Source organism: Chenopodium quinoa, unplaced genomic scaffold, assembly GCF_001683475.1.
Source record: "Chenopodium quinoa cultivar QQ74 unplaced genomic scaffold, ASM168347v1, whole genome shotgun sequence".
Classification (NCBI taxonomy): domain Eukaryota; kingdom Viridiplantae; phylum Streptophyta; class Magnoliopsida; order Caryophyllales; family Amaranthaceae; genus Chenopodium; species Chenopodium quinoa.
Window position 1 is genome coordinate 163,968 of NW_018744662.1, and position 20,003 is coordinate 183,970.

Sequence of the window (20,003 nt, forward strand, 5' to 3'; positions counted from 1 at the left end):
TGGTAATTCTAACCCAACCTGAAAGACCTGACTCATGACCTGAAATCATCAACCTGAATCACACCTCACCTGATATGGAGTTTACTCGAATTTGACCCAACACCTAAAGTTGACCCAACCTAAGTATTACCAAACCAAATTTGACCCGATACCCCAATGACCTGACCTGAAATTGGCCCAATACCCGAAGTGACTCAACCCAAATATAACTCGAATTGATTGACCTGAACAAACCTCATACCTGATGTGACTCGAAGTATAATTACCTTAAACCCGAATTAACCCGAACCAAATATAATCGATATCCAAAATTACCTAATTGATTTAGAGCTTAATTACAACATGTCCAAGAAAAAATTAAAATGGAGCTGACAATTGACTCGACCTGAACTTAACCCAACAATTGGACCTAAAAAATTGATCCGATCCGAACTCAATTTGAGGTGTTGACTTGATACCCAGTCTAGCCTAATTATTTATTGACCCGAACCCGAATTGACCAGAACCAAACTTGACCCAATTATTTGTTGAGCTGAAAATGAACTAACTCGAACGACTTGTTTGACAAGTCTGGTAATGGCACATATCCAAATTGAAATTTTGAAAAAGGCAATACGGAGAAATATTTAGTAATTTGGATCAATTAATATAATTTTTTTTGTTATTTTTTACTTGACGCGCTTTGACTTTTGCACTACATTACTATTCCTTTGACCCTCTTTTGTGAATTACATGTAAATTTAAAAAAAAAAAAAAATTGTATGAATTTTATTATGTAAAATTTATACGAGTTCGTTAAAAAAAAAGAATTATATGACAAGGAAAAAAAAAAAGAATTAATGTGGAGTAGAAGAAAGAAACAATAATATAATCTGAAATTAGTAGTTAAATGTCAAATTAAGAAATTAATGTTTTTCCAAAATTTCAACATTAAATCAATTTAAGATAGAGTATATGACATGAGTAGTTAAATAGAGCATTACAATTTTCCTTAAAAAAAATGGAAAAAATACAATTGTTATGATAATTTATACGAGTTTTAAATATAGGTGTCAATTCGGATATTCAGATCAGATTCGATGAGGTTGGATTGGGTCGAGTCAAATTTTAAAGTTGAGTCATGCTAAATTATTGTGTTCACACGAATCAAAATCTGAATCAAATATTTTTTGGGGGTTTCAGATCGAGTCGGGTCGGGTGTGTTTTTGATACCTCTAGTTTTAAACGGGTAAATTCAAGTTTCTCTTTGAGATAAATGTGTGAATATATCTCCTCTAATCATTTTGTGTTATTTTTAAAAGGCAAAATTACAACTGTTGACACCAACTTTAGAAAGTGCTACAATTATTGATACCAACTTGTACCACTAGTTATATTGACAGTTTGACACCAACTTTGATTACAAAAAACGTAAATAACATTAATAACAAAGCACAGTCAACAGGGCAAAGAAAATAGGGACAAAGTTACTCTTGTTAAGTAAATAGGGTAGGGTGGGCCTAAGTGCTTGGTAAGAAAGTGAGATTGGCCCAAACTCTGGCCCATTATTGAGTTGGTTGGTTAGCCTTCTAGGATGAAGCTAGGTGAACCACTTTCAAGAGGGTTGACTATCCAATGGTTCGATCCACGTAATTTGTGAATTTGTCATAATCCACCCAAAGTCTGGTTTGGTTTAAATGAGCCCACAAATCAACTCGCATATACTTAGCTACATGCTTGTGCATGAAGAGGTAGATGCAACAACCCAAAACGCATGTTTCACTGAATGAAACGCAGCAAAACGCAGCCTTATTCTTCTGAACTCTATCAACGTTCTTCGCGCCAACACATTTCCTTCTTCCCAATTTTTTCTCCTCTTTTCGATCAACAATTTTTGGTTTCCTTCTTACCAATTCTCTCTCTTCTCTTTTCTTTTCTTTCCTAATTCTCATCAAAATTTTCGATTAAAAATTTCATTATGATTTTCTTTTCTTCTGTTTTTTCTACTTCCTTCTTTAATTTCTCTCTCCTCTCTTTTGTTTCAATTTTTTGATTCAATTTTTCAATTGAATTTATTATGTGGTGAATGTGTGCTTAATTTCAATTGATTAAGTTTATCTGATTTTTTGAATTCATATGAATTGAATTTTTTTAGCTTCGATCAATTTCATCTGTGTATGAATTTCATCTGATTTTCTGCATTTTTTTAGCAATGAACATAATCATGCAAAATGTGAACATACGCATAGGTTTCCTTAAATGTGAACATTAGCTTTTCAGAATGTGAACATGATAAATGTCATTCATGTCGCTATTTTTAAGATTTTTCTAGTTAGTTTTTCATAGTTTTAATATCTTTTTACTTGGTTTTAATAACGTTTTACTACATTTGTCATGATTACGTGTGAAATGTCGTTATTGCTCAATTTTGGCTTTTCTTGCATATTTTGGTTGCTTATGGCATTAGATTAAACTTTATTGGTTTATTCTTATGTTTAGGAACACTTGGATAAGTTCATTGCTCAAGATTGAAGAAATATAAAACATAAAAGAACAAGTAATGAAGAAATGTGCACTTGATTTGCAATGATCGAACTTCAAACGCCTATATCTTTTGATCTACAAAACATTTTGGGGCGATTCTAATTGGAGATGAAAGCTTATCTCTAGAGCTTTCCAACGACAGGTCATATGCCCAATTCCGTTATAAAACGTGGGAGATATGCTCATTTGAAGCTGAGCGGTTTGCCTAGTCCGATAGGAGCGGGCGCGCACCCTATGAGGAGCGCCCGCTCGAAACTTTCTGGAACAATTCTGCCATATTTTGCTGCAGCTAGGAGTTCCCGTGCACGAAATTGGAGCGCCCGCTTCTCTGCGCGCTGCTCGACTTTTTGCGGAGCTTCCTAGGCAATTTAGTAAGGGGTATAAATAGATTTTTTGCTCACTTTAGAGGGAGGAATTCATATCTTCAGTAGTTTTTAGATTAGTTTTAGGTTTTTAGAGAGAGAAACTCTCAAATTTAAGAGAGAGAAAGTGAGAAACACAATGGTTTTTATGGATTTTGGATAATCAAAGGAGGAATTTGATGATTTGAAGATCTCCATCTCATATCAATGAGCATTCTTACTCTCTTTTCTCTTTATGCTTTCTTTAATTGCTTTGTTAATCATGTATGAGTAGGTTTCCTTCTACTAGGTGTTGAGTGAAGCTTTGTAATGGTTAATTGAGTTATTTGAGATAAATTTGATGATAATTGTGTGATTAAATTGATTGAATCGATGATGGCATGTTGTTTGTTTTAGATTGGATTGATCTCCCATGATAGCAAACTTAATTGCATATTAGTTCTAGTTTAACAAGGGATTGTGAATTAGAATTGTTATATTTGATTGCATATTGGGTAAATTTCTTCTATGAACCTAGTCAATGAGGGATCTAGGCTAGGAATTTGAGAGATTGCTCTTGAGTGTAATTAATTCCCATTTTAATTCTTTCTTTGCATGATTGATTTTCAAATGGATTCTCATTAACTTGTTAAATGTTCAAAGTGGATCTTTACCCCTAGCAGACTTTATAATATTTGTTCTGTATATGTGTGTTAGTGTAGTTGTAGTGTCCACTATCCATAAACCGACTTCGGTGTAGCTTAAACATTAGATCGAGAACAATCTAACATTACTGTTCCTTGTGGTTCGACTCCGAACTTACCACTAGACTTGTTTAGGGGTTAGTTTAGGATTATAATAAATTTTGTTTGGCCGTGAGGAGGTTAGTTAACGACCTAATTTCCCCGCGCTCAGACCATAGGCATAAAAAATATGAACATATGCATTTCAGAAAGTTACATAACAATTCAATAAATGAACGTAAGCATTGGTTTCCTTAAATATAAGCATTTAAAAGTTAAACATATGCGTAAAAAATATGAACATATGCATTTAAGAAACAGAACATATGCACAAACAGACTTAATGAGAATATTTCATGAACAACAAATATTTACTATGAATATTTACATTATAAACATATAAAATTTTATTATGAATATAAGGCATTTAATTATGAACATAAAAAATTGAAGAAAAAAAATAATATGATTATAAAATATATGCATTATAAGTATTAAAAATATGAACATATGCATTTTAGAAAATGGACATACGCATTCAAAATATGAACATATGTATTGGTTCATTTTTTAATACGTATGAACATAATTAAGCATTTTAGAAGGTGAACGTAAACATAAAAAAAAATGAACATATAGGATTTAGAAAGTGAATATATGCATTTCAGAAAGTTTACAAAAGGATTCAATATATGAACATAAGCATTTAAGAAAGTGAACATATGCATAAAAAATATGAACATATGCATTTCAGAAAGTGAACATAAGTATTCAAAATATGAACATATGCATTTCAAAATGTGAACATAAGGTATCAGTTTGATTTCACTAATTTTTTTTGACAATTCCAATAAAAGATTTCGAACAATAAAGTATCGAACAATATTCAAACAAAATTAAGTGATAATCATATAAATTCAAACAAAATTAAGTGAAATTTACATAAAATTGCCTTTTGGGGGAGAATCCGTTTAATTTTTCATCTCATCTCAAATATTCATGGTTGTTTTTGAAGAGAAAGAGTGAATTGTGTTTGATTGTTAGAGAGAGAAAATCAAAGAGAGGAGTAATAAATTTCAGAAATTTAAACTTAAGAGTAACGTTTTTTTTTTTTAAAAAAATATATTTAAAAAATAATAGTTGTTGAAAGTGATGGTTAAGTGGGCTGTATTTTAAAAATATGTTCAGTTTTTGGGTGGGCTCATTTTGGTTTGGGGCTTTTTAATAGGGCGCGTTTGAAATTGAGCTTGTGGGCTAGTGTTGCATCTAAAATAGGTGCACAAGTGTGCATCTTAGACCTATTGAAATCAACTTAATCTAGTCCCATTGTTCAACTCCATTCAATGCAAAACACTTTAAACCCAACTTCATCTAGTCTAAACAAAAAGAGCCGAGCATCTTTAATTTTGTATTAATAAAGTTTATACATCTGGAAAATTCACATTAAGATGGATTCGACAAGCTCACTAATAACTAGTTTTGTGCCCGTGCAATGCCGGAGTTGTTAATTGAATTTTAAGATATATTTTTAATCTTCATGTTAAATTTTAGAACATATCATTGGTACAACATTAGTTAGGAATTGATGTGTTTTTGTGACGATTTAAACTTGTAGACATGTAATGACTAATAAAAATAATATTGATGAAAAATATTTCTTGACCGGTAACTTGAAATAATGACCATGTCTACAATGACTCGTGACCCGACATGATTGACAGGTTTACACACAGTGATAAAATTGTATTAGATTGTGAAGTATATAATTTTAATTGATTAGAATATATTATCAACAATGGATGTTATACATATTGAACTAATTCCTTCGCTCCAAAAAAAAAATATTATGATACAAAAAATAAATTTATATGATAATTTATGAGAGTTATAATCTAATTATTTTTTGAATAAAACTATAATTCAATTTGTACCTATGAAATATTGGTACTTTATCAAAAATAAAACTCTAAATTAACAATTTTAACCTAAAATTCTATCCAAATTTGATTGAAAATAAAATTCTAACACTTTTTTATCCTACAAATTGAAAACTATATAATTCTATCCTACGTGCCACGACACTTGGCGAAAACTTGGAACGCCAAGTGTTGCTGCCTTGTCGCCTGGCTAAAAGTTTAGCTTTATATGATATTAGACATTAGATATGATATGATATTAGACATTAGAGTTTAGACATTAGATTTTTATCCCAAATATTAGACATTAGATTTTAGATATTAGACATTAGATTTTAGATATTAGATTTTAGATATTAGACATTAGATTTTAGACATAAGTTATTAGATATGATATTAGACATTAGATTTTTATCCCAAATAAAGCAACTTAAAATATTACTTTTTATCTTTTATGACTACATATTATATTTTTTTTATTCAAGCTTTCTTTTATTTTAAACCTGTATGGCATATTTATTATATATATATATATATATATATATATATATATATATATTTATTTCTCATCTGAAAATTTTTCATTCACCAAATCACCAATTATGTTAGGTGAAAGATATATAATTCAAGATTTTTTTTACTATAAATAATCATTACTCGCATTACATTAAATACTAATTACTTATTTAGGAATTTTTATAAAGATATATTTAGATATTTAAATTGGTAAATATATTATTTTACGATTTTTTTCTAGGAAGAAAATATTTCAAGAATATTCTCTATCTATTTTTTAATAGTTTTTTTTAAAAAAAAAAATATACTAAGGACACACCAGAAGATGGCACGTGTCATTGCTAGTGTGTCTTTTAGTATATAGTTATTATTCTTCCTAGTTTTGTTCCCCGTGCGACGCCCTGGGTTGTTTATTGAATTTTGAGATAAATTTTTAATCTATATATCAAATTTCAAAATATATCATTGATACAAAATTAGTTAGGAATTGATTTTCTTTTGTGACGGTTAGCTATCTAGTAGGCATCTAATGACTAATAATAATGTTGGTGGAAATATTCGATGTAATACATTAAAAAATAAAAAATAAGCAATAAATAAATAAAATAAAATAAAATAAATGTTCAAAGCCCGTTGGGTTGACCGGAATCCAAAACTTTGGGCAAGAGTTGAACATTTCTTGACTCGTAACCTAAAGTGATCTAATCCGAGATGACTCATGACCCAACCCTAATTGACAGGTTAACATAGTAATAAAATTCTATTAGATTGTGAAATATATTATTTTAACCGATTAGGATATATATTATAAATGTATGTTTTACGTGTTGAACTAATTCTTTCGTTTCAAAAAAATATTATGATATAAAAAATAAATTTATATGATAATTTTGAAAATAATTATCTAATAATTTTTTAAAATAAAATTATAATTCAATTTGTACATCTGAAACATTGGTATTTTATCGAAAATAAAACTCTAAACTAACAATTTTATCCTCAAATTTTATCCATAGAATTCTAAACTAACATTTTTATCTTATGAAATCTATTTAAATCTATCCAACGTGGCGCGACACTTGGCGAAAAGTTGTAACGCCAAATGTCGCTGCCTCGTGACTAGGGTAAAAGTTTAGCTTTATATATTAGTTATATGATACAGTCCATAATTACAATTTGTTATAGGTCTGTGTAGATCAGACCTGCAACCAATGGTAAGTGAATTCAACTAATTCAAGAGAATAAGATATCAAATAAGATTAGAATAGATTATATATTGTACCAACAAAAAACTACCACCAACGAACCATTACCAACCTAAACCACCAAAGAAACCAGATCTAGAACCCAAAACCACGAAACCACCACTACCCACCCACGAAACCACCACTATACACGAAAACATTTTGTTTTTCATTCTTCAATTAAACAAAAAATTAAGTAATAAAATTTAACAACTTACAAGTTATATAATCAAAATCTTCAACAAATAAGCTTGAATTCAACATAAAATTCGTAGAACATAAATTTCCAAAAGTAAACCATTAATGAAGTTTGAAGAAATTTGGGCTAAGAAGATGACACTATTAATGATGTTTAAAGAAAAAAGAGGAGAGAGGAATAAAATTGGGGGAAAAAGGAAAATGTTGTAGAAGATGGAAGAAGAACAGAGGAGAGAGAAATAAAATTGGGGGAAAAAGGAAAATGTTGTAGAAGATGGAAGAAGAACAGAGGAGAGAGAAATAAAATTGGGGGAAAAAGAAAAATGTTGTAGAAGATGGAAGAAGAAAAGAGGAGGAGAAGAAAAATTATATATATATATATATATATATATATATATATATATATAGAGAGAGAGAGAGAGAGAGAGAGAGAGAGAGGGGGGAAGGCTCATGTAAGAACCCTCCTCTATATAAGAACCAATCTTATATAAGAACCCATCTGGACCGTGGATTATAATTGATCCGACCGCTCAAAATGAAAGGGTTAGTAATGACACTTTTGTAATTGTTGCAACATACTTTCCCCTTCTCATTCACGTTTCTTTTCCCTTTCTCTCTCTTGCCTTTATACATCATACAAGTACAACTCTCTCTCTCTACTCTCTCATGATTTTGGGTGCAAATTCCTTCAAGAAATTAGGGTTTTCTTCACAAAATTAAGGTTTGTTGTTCAATTCTTATTATTCAATTCTTTCTATTCATTCTTTTCGATTTTCATAATTTTTGATGCGATTTTACAGCATTTTTATGCGATTTTGGAGCATTTTTTATGCGATTTTCTCAAATTTCTTTAGCGATTTTTGGCTGCGATTTTTCACAATTTTTTTGAGCGTTTAATTAAAGAGAAATCTGAGTGTTGAGCGAATTTATTTTAATTTACTGAGCGAATTTTTTTAGCACATTATTTAACCGATTTTTGGTCGATTTTTGATTGATTTATGCGATTTTTGGTCGACTTAACTTTCTTAATTTATGCTGGATTATTTCGGCTTAATTTGTTCTATAGTGTTCGATTTTTTCGGCTTAAGTTCATCAGTTGGTGTTTGATATTTTCGGCTTAAGTTTTATCAATTTGTGTTCGATTTATTTAATTACATCATCAAATTTTCTGAATTTTGTGTTTTTATCTGATGTATTTTGCTAATTTTGTTTATGTCATTGATTGATTGCATGTGTTTATTATGAATGTCAGGTTTATAATTTTTCTTTTTGATCCTTAAGTTTATCATAATAGTCATCTTCCCCATGTTAATTTCCTGTAATTAATTTCAATGGTTTAATGTATGAAACTTCTTTTCTTATTTATTTTGGACTATAATTGATCATGTTCTAAAGATTTGTGCATATATTCTAAACTAATTTGTATTAAGTTCTAAATTTATCAACATTTTGAGCTCTTCACCTTTGGGACTTGAGATACTACATGAAGAAACATAATGGTCTTAGCATCGATACCAATAGAAAGGTTCAGGGATTAGGCTAGACATATCATTGCAACTATTCTAGACATGGTATTGCTTGAAGGAATTTATGGCTAGTTTTATGACTTGTGTGCCTACATTCCCCACATGATATGAATATCATGAGTATAATTTATGATATTAGGACTACCTTTATTGTTAATTAGTTATGTTTTTGTCAATGCTTGCCTGATTAGCACTAGTCTTAACATGGGATAATGTTTGCCTTCCCAAATATGCAGTAAAGGAAAACTAATGATAATATGTATAGCGTAATTAACCTACTAGCTCAATGGGTAGAGCATTGTGCAAATGCACAAAAGATGTGGGTTCGAATCCCACGTAGGTTCATTTATATAATGTGAAAATGAAATCTTTGTATAAGATCAAGTTTAATAATTGTAACATAGTTTCCATTTAGAGATAACCAATGTAGGAATCGAACCTACATCCCTATGCATTTGCATAGTGCTCTACCCTTTGAGCTAATAGGTTTTAGCAAACCAAAAATTAAAAAATGGTACAATAATTACAATAACTCTATGTTCTAATGTTTTATCCCTATGTTCTAAATTAGTCTAAGTTGTCTAACTATGTTCTAGATGTTTTTTTTTCCAGATATATTCCAACTTTTTTCTACCAATGTTCTAACTCCTTTTCCTAGCTACTCTGTATGGTGTTAAGCCTGCGTGATATTATTTTATCTATTTTCTAATTTTTTTCCCCCCTATATTCTAATTATTTTTCCTATGTACTAAAGTTTTAGTCTTATGTTCTAAATTTTTTCCCTATGTTCCAAGGGTTGCATGTTGATTTTAATCTTTTACTTTTACTACGTGGAATGGAATCGAATATAATTGTTTCTATTGGAGGCTTAGAATGCCAATGAGGGAAAAGACTTGAAATTAAATAGTGTAATCCAACCTGAAATTAAACCATAATAAAATCTTATGTTCTAATTTATTTTCCTATGTTCTAAATATATATTAATTTTTTTGTCTATATTATGTTCTAAATTCTTGTAGCTATGTTCTAAATTTTTGCTACATATGTTCTAAAATTTTCTCTCTATGTTCTAAGTTTTTTTTTCTATGTTTTAAATATTTTTGGCCTATGTTCTAATAGTTTTTTCTTATGTTCTAAATTTATTCTGCCTATGTTCTAATATTTTTTTTTCCTATGTTCTGTTCTAGATTAGTTTTCCTATGTTCTAAATATTTCTGCCTGTGTTCTAAATTTTTTTTATATGTTCTAAATTTCTATGTTCTAAATTTTTTTTATATGTTCTAAATTCTTTTGTTCTAAATTTTTTCTTTAATATGTTCTAAATTTTTCTATATGTTCTAAATTCATATGTTCTAAATTTTTTTATATGTTCTAAATTTTTTCTTTAAAATGTTCTAAATTTTTCTATATGTTCTAAACCCTATGTTCTAAATTATTCCTATGTTCAATTTTTTTTCTTCTACTTACGTTCTAATTTTTTATTCCAATGTTCTAAATTTTTTCTTCTATGTTCTAAACTTCTAATTTTTTTATTCCTATGTTCTAAATTTTTTAATTTCATCTACCAATGTTCTAAAAAAAGCCCTCACATTGGTTCACTAATGGAATTCCTATATGTGCTTCTCAAGGACTATAAGAGTGAAATTGAAGGACTATAAAAGTGAAATTGAAGACCTGCTAGTCTGCTACAAAAAGAGCTTAATTATGTCATGCAAAAATATGAAACTATCAAGACTAAAATAGTGGCTACAGAGGCAATTGCATCTATGTCAACAAAGCACATGATTAAGCTTCGTAAGGCAACCAATTTGATTAATCAACAATACAAAAGATCATATAAATGTACCTAACAAGATTTTGATTCTTTCTTTTGAAGGTTGAGACAGGAGACAAATGTTAAGAAGATACAAGAAAATCTTTGGGCACATTCCTACAGCTTCTAAGACCTACCTTTTAAAAGAGTTTTCATATCTTTTACCAAATGCATATTACACATTCAACCTTCAATAAACCGAGTCACATTCACTCCCAACATCAACTAACACTCTATCATTAGAGATTTAGGGTGTAGAGCCTCATGATACTCTATAGTTCCAAGGTCAAAACTAATTATTGATTATAAACATTATCAATGTATTTGAACATATACTTTAGAACATAGTATTACTAATTTTAGAACACATACTTTAGAACATAATACTACTAATTTCATAACATAATAGTCAATCTTTAGAACATAATTATTAATTATTATTATTTTTTAATTAAAAAAACATAAATTATTAGAGTCGTTAAACATGTTAATCATACTTTAGGTTATAATTTAAGAACACATAATTAGACATAAATTCCAAACTTTTGGAGCATAGATATAGGTTATTAGAACACAAACATAAACAATATTGTTAGAAAATTTCTTACATTACACATGTATAAAGGCGAATTTGTTCCAGAAACTTCTAGATTTTCTTCATTCTAACCTTGCAAGTTCTCTACAGATTTGATTAGGTTGTAATGAAATTAGCACAAATCAACCAAAAAATCCAAATAAATACATAAATTCTTCAAAATGATCAAATTATCAATTACCTTTGAGCAATTAATTTCTGTATATGTTTTTGATGATCTTCTCCTTCAAATCAATTTTTTCTTCAATTTATTCTTGCATTAAATTAGGGTTCGAAATTACAAAATTGGCAAATCAATTTCTCAATTAAACTTGTTTGATGCAAGTTTATGCTATGAACAATAATTTTCGTTGAAAATGAGTGAAAATTAAAATAAGAAATCCTCGGAATTTCCTTCAAATAGCAGCAATTTTGGTGATTTTCGAAGTAAATTTGGGGGTTTTAGGAGAGAGAGTGTGGTAGGAACTCAAGGAAGAGAGGGTTATGGTTAAGGAGAGAGAAAATTTTGGGGTATGTATGTAGGTAGTCGTTTTCGTATTTACTATAATGCCATTACTTGCTTTCCTTTAATCTGCAGCGTCTATTTCAATCTAATCCTACTGTTGAGATTGATTCTTATATAACTAGAGTTCTTATATAAGGAGGGGTTCTTACCGGATCCCTCCCCTATATATATATAGAAATGGGATCATATGAGACCACATCCCTTATGTGAGCACCCTTTTTATATGTGAGGACTCATTATAACCGTTGGATCAATTACATCCAACGACCACAATTAATCCCGGTCAAATGTGTTTTTTCTTTCTCCTCCTTCCTCTTTCACGCACAATTTTCTCTCTCCTCGTTCAAGTTCATCCTTCCTCAACAAATTTGAAAGATTTTAGAGAGAGAAGCAATTATTGGCAGTAGAAGAGCTTGAGAAATCAATGGCGGCAACTGAGATTGAAGACCAAAGAAAAGACGATGATGATTTGGAGAAAGGCGAGATTATAGACGATAACTCAAACGCCGAAAAACCCAGCAAATTAATCGCAACAACTCATCCTCTTGAGAATGCTTGGACTTTTTGGTTCGATAATCATACTGCTAAATCGAAACAAGCTGCTTAGGGTATCTCTACTCGACCCATTTATACTTTCTCTACTGTTGAAGAATTCTGGAGGTTTCTCTTTTTATCTTTGTTTTTCAATTTTATTAATTTGATTATGAATTTATTGAATTTGGTTGTTTGAATCTTTTTGTGATGTGGGTGATTGATTGATTATGTTCTTGATGTTGTATGCAAAGAAGCTGAGAATTGTGACTGCTTACAGGGTATTCAACGAAATGCCTCACTGAATTTTTTTTTTCAGTTTTCTTTCATTTTTGTTTTTTGTGTTTTTGTTTTTCGGTGTTGGATCTGAATGTGGGTGTGAAATGGAATGGAATTGCAAGGTTTCAAGTTGATTTAATTATTTCGTCTACTTTGTCTGTTCAAAGAATTCTGAGTTTTAATTTGTTTAGCTCAGAAAACGGCCTTTGAATGTCTGATTTCATTAATGTCTTTGAATTATGACTATTTTACAGATTTTTTTCCCACTTCTTTTGGTGATTATGATTTATGGTCAGCAAAGGCATTGGACATTCCGCACTTGAATCCATACTTAAAAAGAGATGCAGATTTCACACATGGAGTAAATTTTGCGGTTGCTGGTGCCACAGCACTCCCTGCAGAGTTTCTTGCAGATAAAAATATAGTAAATTATGTCACAAATAGCTCTCTCAGCGTACAGCTTGATTGGATGTGGTCGCACTTCAACTCCATTTGCTATAATGACCAAGGTATACGGTCATTTACGTTCCAAATTCACTTATTATGATGGCTAATATACAATTAGGCCAGGTCTCGTTCTTTTCACCTAAAATTCCCTTGTCTGAACTTATAGACCCCTTATCTAAACTCAATGAACTACAAATTTCCCGGAACATATAAGGTGATCATGTCATGCATACACACTTGACTAGCATCTGATAACACTGATCTAATTGAAATTGTTGAACAGATTGTGCAGAAAAACTCAAGAATTCCCTATTTGTAGTTGGGGAAATAGGAAGCAATGACTATTACTATGCATTGCCACAGGGAAAAACGATGAAGGATGTCAATGGCATGGTTTTTGATGTTGTCCAAGCGATTATTGAAGGCATCAGAGTATGTTTGTTCTCCTAACAATGAAACATTAATCCCGGCCTCTTGTTTTTATGCATTTTTTCTGAATTTTTATGCAATTATGTTATTTCAAAGTATTAAATTAGTATCATGGTATGTTGTTAAGAGGGTCATCCAAAGTGGTGCTACCAAGATAATTGTACCGGGAACCTTTCCTTTAAGCCATTTCCCTGCCTATAGCACAGCATGTCAAGCCAAGAACTCTATAACCAACAGAAAATTGCGTCTCTTAATCAACTTGTCAGCCTATCACAATGATGAGCTACAAAAGAGACTTCAATTGCTGAACCAAGATTATAAGAACATTACTGTCATATATGGTGACTATTACAATGCTTTTAACCGGCTTTGCTGAACCAAAACAATTTCCAATTTAGGCACTTGCCTTTGCTAGTATCCCCCTTTTAAGCTTTTGAGCTACAAGAATTGGTCACGGAATTACGGATGCATACAAAGTATACAGAAAATTATAATTTATTGATTTCATATGAATGATATTTACTACTTCCTTTTGAAAAACTGAGAATTCATTCTTGTCTAAAGTTTATTCGTTCAGCTACTTCAGTGTGAATCATCTTTTCACTTATTCCGCGAAGGATATATTAGATTTGAGCCTTATTCACTCATACCTGGAACTATTGAATTAAAAATTCTGGTATCATGGTTATTGGATGTGGGCTGCTATTAATTAATCTGTTGATGCTCCTATCCCAGTGTCCCTTATGTATGCCTTGTTGGATAATTTGTATCCTTGTGATGTCTGTAGATTACATATGTTACCATTCAAAAGGACATATATTTGTTACAAATGTGCAACTAGCTATTTGCTAAATGAGCAAAAAATTTATTGCTCATTTCCCAAATGATCAAAGAAATATTTGCTTATTTTACAAATGTGTAACTAATTATTTTCTCATTTGACAAATGAGCAAACTAATGTTTGCTCATTTCACAAATGAGCAAATAAATGCTTGTTGATTTAATGAATGATTAAAGAAATGTTTGCTCATTTGACAAATGAGCAACCAACTATTTGCTCATTTGAGAAATGAGCAACCAACTATTTGCTCATTTGACAAATGAGCAACTAAGTTTTTGCTCATTTGTTAAATTAACAAATAAGTATTTGCTCATTTGACAAATGAGCAACTAACTATTTGCTCATTTGACAAATGAGCAACTAACTATTTGCTCATTTGCTAAATGAGCAGATAATTTTGGCTCATTTTCTCAAAAATTAATATTTATTCTTTACTAATTTTTCAAAAATGAGCAAATAATGTCAAAATGAGCAAATATTTTGTCAAATGACGGAGAATTAATTGAAGTTACGCGCATATATGTTTCCATATAAGAATGAAGAAATTAAGAAAACAGTGTAGCGTGATGCTAAGTGATATACTGAGATCATGGAAGATATCACATTTGAATGGAGTGAGTTATAAGTCTTTATGATTGAGAGAACCATGAATAAGGGGAAAGGGTTTGCTTTGTTTTTCTAAAGTAAACTTTTAAGTTATGTTTAGTGATACCATAATTTGTGAATTGTAGAACCAATTAAACTGTGATAAGTGATGCTTTTCTTGTTCCCTTTCTCTCCTTGCTTCTTCAATTTTGAGTATTCCCTGCTTTTCACTTGGTACCTTAACCTCAATTTTGATCGTAGCAATGTTTTTGTCCTTTTCTAAGTTTGTAATGTTTTTCTAAAGAATCTTATCGCTGGAAATGTGAATGGCACATCAGATCCTTATGCTCTTGTTACTTGCGATACAGAGAAAAGACTCAGGTAATAAAGATGTTTGACTTTAATACCTTGATGTTTTATCACGCCTAATTCAATATCGGACTATTAATGTAGCTTTTTGGAATAAAAAAGCATTAAGGTAAAGTTGTTTTTTTATTTGTTGCTTCTATTTTCAATTTTGATTATATTAGTAATTATTTGAATTAAATTTTGAAATCCTGCAAGTATTGGCTTAACAGAATTGCCTTTCTGCATCCATGAGGGCAAGGCTGTATCAATATGACCCTTCTCTTCCTCCCCCAACCTAAAAAGAAAAAAAAATCAGTCATAGCAAGGAAACTCTTGTGAAGGATGAGTCACTGGTCAATAGCTACTGGTTATTGCTTTGGCAATTCACATCTGCTGTGTATTTGTATATTTATCTATTCATAGTAAAAATCAGGTGGTAGCTTTACCGTCTTACTGATATGACCGGAGTTGTCTAGCTAGGTTGTTTAGATATTTTTAACTTAAAAAATTATGAAAACTGTTCTGTTTTGTTGTCTCCTATAAAATTGTAAAGGAGATATTATATATATGTAGTCACCATCATAACTACATAAAATTATATATATTGTAGGCAAATGGTTTCTACTGTTGTTTCTTGAGATAGAACAAGCTATTTTGGAACTTTATCTTGGTATGTTCAGAGTATGTTATCTTGTAACTGTGCAGGATTTTAGTTTATTTTTCTGCTTCTCTCGCTGCTTTTGTCTGTCCTCTTTGAATTACATGATAATGTTCTCATGCATTTGATATTAGGAAACAAATTTTATATTGATAAAATGTGCAAATAATTATTTGCTCATTTATCAAATGAGCAAATAATTTTTTGCTCATTTAAATGAGCATTAAATAATTTTTTGTTCATTTGTCAAATGAGCAAATAATTTTTTGCTCATTTATCAAATGAGAAAAAAAATTCAACGCTCTTATGTCAAATGAGCAAACTATTTAATGCTCATTTGTCAAATGCAAATGAGCAAATGATTCTTGCTCATTTTGTCAAATTAATGCTCATTTGTGAGTGTGTTTGAATATTTTAAATACGTTAGCCTACTAGCTCAAGGGTAGAGCACTGTGCAAATGCACAAAAGATGTGGGTTCGAATCCCACGTAGGTTCATTTATGTAATGTGGAGACACAAGTTTGTAGTGTGAGCAAAGAAATGAGAAAACTACACTCAATTAGCATGTAGAGTAGTGTGAAAATGCAGAGTTTGAAAATTTTGATTAGTTAATGAAATTTATTTCTTTTGGCTATTGGGAAAACAATACAAAAGACACCCACTGCTGTCTCTATAAACATCTTGAACTGCAATCTTCACTGTTATTTCCTGTTCCTTTCCCACATGAGTGTTGCGATCAATTATTAATTGCACCAATGCTAACTGCGACATTCTTGTGTACTAAGCAGTTGTATCTTCCTTGATTGACACTGCTTGTGTAGCTTGGCAACAGAAGCAGAAGTATTGTAAGTATGTATACAACAGGAAGAATGATTAACTTATAACTTACAAAAGTTTGAAGTTAAGCTGGAAAAGGAATACCTATTATTTGATCAAGAGGAAGTTGCCTAGGCTAATTCGTGCTAAAAATTTCGGACATTGCATAAATCATATTACAATTATAAGACATGTATAAGAATTGAACAACGATATAGTTGAGCAGAAAAGGAGAGATGATCAAGTTTTTTTTGAAGGTTTTTTTATATAGTTATTTATAAATACAACCTATGTAGGATTCGAACCTACATCATCTATGCATTTGCATAGTGCTCTACCACTTGAGCTAATAGGTTTTTGATATAGATCAACGCCCTCCCATAGAAGCATAGGAAAACAATAAAATGTAGAAACTAAAATGCATCTATTATTACTACAATAGCCACCATAGCTCACAAATTACCCAACACATGCTCACCCAACACAACTACTACTATTATCAAGTAAATTAGTAACAAGTGAATATGCACCCCCTTAAACACACTTACACACACACTCTCAATAATTAGAACTCAAATGAGATTCTTAAATAAGAATGTACACTGCCAGGAGCAAACACACACTTACACATACACTCTTACACTCATACACAGAGACACACACACACACACACACACAATAATAATTTCATAATCTAAAATTAGAACTGAAATCAGTTTCTGAAATCAGAACTGCAAGCAAAAAGATGAGGGGGCAGGGGGGATAGGTTTGTGGAGGGAAGTGGATGAAAGGAGTGTGGTTGGTGTGCAGGAAATAGACCAAGAAGAAGGTGGTGGGGCTTGTGCATAGGCAAGCAGACCAAGGAACTCAATGCTCATTTGTGAAATAAGCAAACAATTCTTTGATCTTTTGTCAAATGAGCAAATAATTCAATGTTCATTTGTCAAATGAGAAAATAACTCAATGCTCATTTGTCAAATGAGCAAATAACTCAATGCTCATTTGTGAAATTAGTAACTAAGTATTTGCTCATTTGACAAATGAGAAACTAATTATTTGCTGATTTGACAAATGAGCAACTAATTATTTGCTCATTTGACAAATGAGAAACTAACTTATTATCGTTGCTCATCACATACTATCAAAACAAGCAGCTAAAGAAACTTATACATCACATATTATCAAACCAACTTCTGTTTTTAGCACTTATTTTACATGGCAAACATCTAATTCTACCAACTACATTCTCCTTAAGCTGAGTAATCATTTGATTAGCATTAATAGTCCCTTGTTCAATTCCATGTGATAACATTCCTCAAATTACCAAGCATTTTCTAACAAGCATTTTATCAAACACCTTGTATGCACTATCAGGATATTCAAAACAAACTCATTGATGATTACCAATTGTTAAGTTAGTTGATCAATCTCTACCATGGCAATAAAATCACCCTTAGGCCCAACCAAGTCTTCGACACCATACTTCTTCCTCATGCGGACCTGCAAGTCCAGCTCGTCCGCAACCTCCTCGATGGTGTCAAGGATCTTGTCTACAGGCAAAATTGAAACTCCTATTGAAAATTTTAACGAAAATCCTAAACTGAGAACACTCAAATTAAAAAAATCGAGCAAAAATTAGAATGTCAAACTCGAATAACCAAAATTAAGAACATTCATATTCAAAAATTTCCAGAATACTAAAATCAAAATTAAAAAATGTGAAACCCAAATTATTGTAATCAAAATCGCACAATCTTGATTTAAAATTCAAATTAAATCATAGACAACAACGAAAATCAAAATCAAATTAACTTACTGTACCTTAATAATTGATGCAATTCGAAATTTTCAGAGCAGTAAAATCGAAATTGAAAAGTTGAACAAACCTTGATACTTATCGAGCCTTCATATTCTTTAATCGAAGTTATTCGTACTTGTGAAGAAGAAGATGAAATCAAAATTGTCAAGCCTTCAAATGGATTAATCAGTCGCCATTGATGAAACTTCGTGGTGGAGAGAAGTCGGCTAACTGGGTAGAGAGAGAAGACATTTAAGTGGTTTGTAGGAGGTTTATGTGATTAATAACAACCGTTCGATTTAATACAATTTAATGGCTGAGATTTGTTCTCACATATGGGATGAGTTCTCACATAGAAGGTGGTTCTCACCGGATCCCGACCCTATATATATATATATATATATATATATATATATATATATATATATATATATTGTTAGAAGGCAATGTGAATGCCAATAATTGATTTGATGTTACAATGCATATATGAGTCCAACCCTTGTGAACCCATATTGTCTATATGTATGAAATCATTGTAATCTTAGTTGAATACTCATGTTATATATAGAGTGGCATGCAAGAGAAATTTAACGAGCAATACTTATCAGTTCCTCTATCTCCTCTTACTCCTTCATTTCTCCGAAATAAAACTTTCTATCAGTAAAATTTTTAACACGTTATCAGCACCAGTTTTCAGTCAGGTATATTTATACCTACTTCTAAAAATTTATAACAAATAATACTATCTACTTCTAAATGTTTCGAGGAGTATGCTCTATAGTTGCCCATATTTGGGATCATCTATACCAGAAACTCAAACATTTACTGTATTATATATACCTCAAAACAACGGTGAAAGTTCTCTTACTTGTGAATTTACTACTATCATCTTTTGTTTATTCATGTTGATGTTTCTTTGTTTGATCCATGTTGATATTACATACTCATTTTACGTAAATTTTTATCTTAGTTATTATAATTGCTAAGTAGTAGCTTTGCATGCATATTATTATTAACTAGATTAACAAAAAGATGCAGCCTTTTTATACTTATTATTTTTCTTACTTTTACATACTTTTTTGTGTTTCTTTCCGTTTTCGAACCCATGATCTTTTATAGATATTAGGGCTCTCGGACCACTATGGCTTGCATTCCCAGTGTGATAACCTTGTACAATTATAAATATATATATTTAGACCATAATTTTTGTCAGTATATTAGATTGTTATATGATATTTTTACAGTTGTATAGAACATTAACGGATAAACCTACCTCTATAAAAGGCGGATTTTTCCCCGATTTCACCACAAATCCCTTATCCCTTCCCACTTTTTATCCAAAAATCACCTA

At 30.8% G+C, this 20,003-nt stretch overlaps 1 protein-coding gene across 1 annotated transcript; it reads left to right on the forward strand.

Annotated features, from left to right (window-relative positions):
- Window positions 1–12,344: 12,344 nt before the first annotated feature.
- Window positions 12,345–16,137, forward strand: LOC110701777 (acetylajmalan esterase-like). The gene is made up of 5 exons (XM_021879406.1): window positions 12,345–12,399; window positions 12,985–13,239; window positions 13,461–13,609; window positions 15,337–15,413; window positions 16,086–16,137. The coding sequence occupies exons 1-5, from the start codon at window positions 12,345–12,347 to the stop codon at window positions 16,135–16,137; spliced, it is 588 nt and encodes a 195-aa protein (XP_021735098.1).
- Window positions 16,138–20,003: the final 3,866 nt, after the last annotated feature.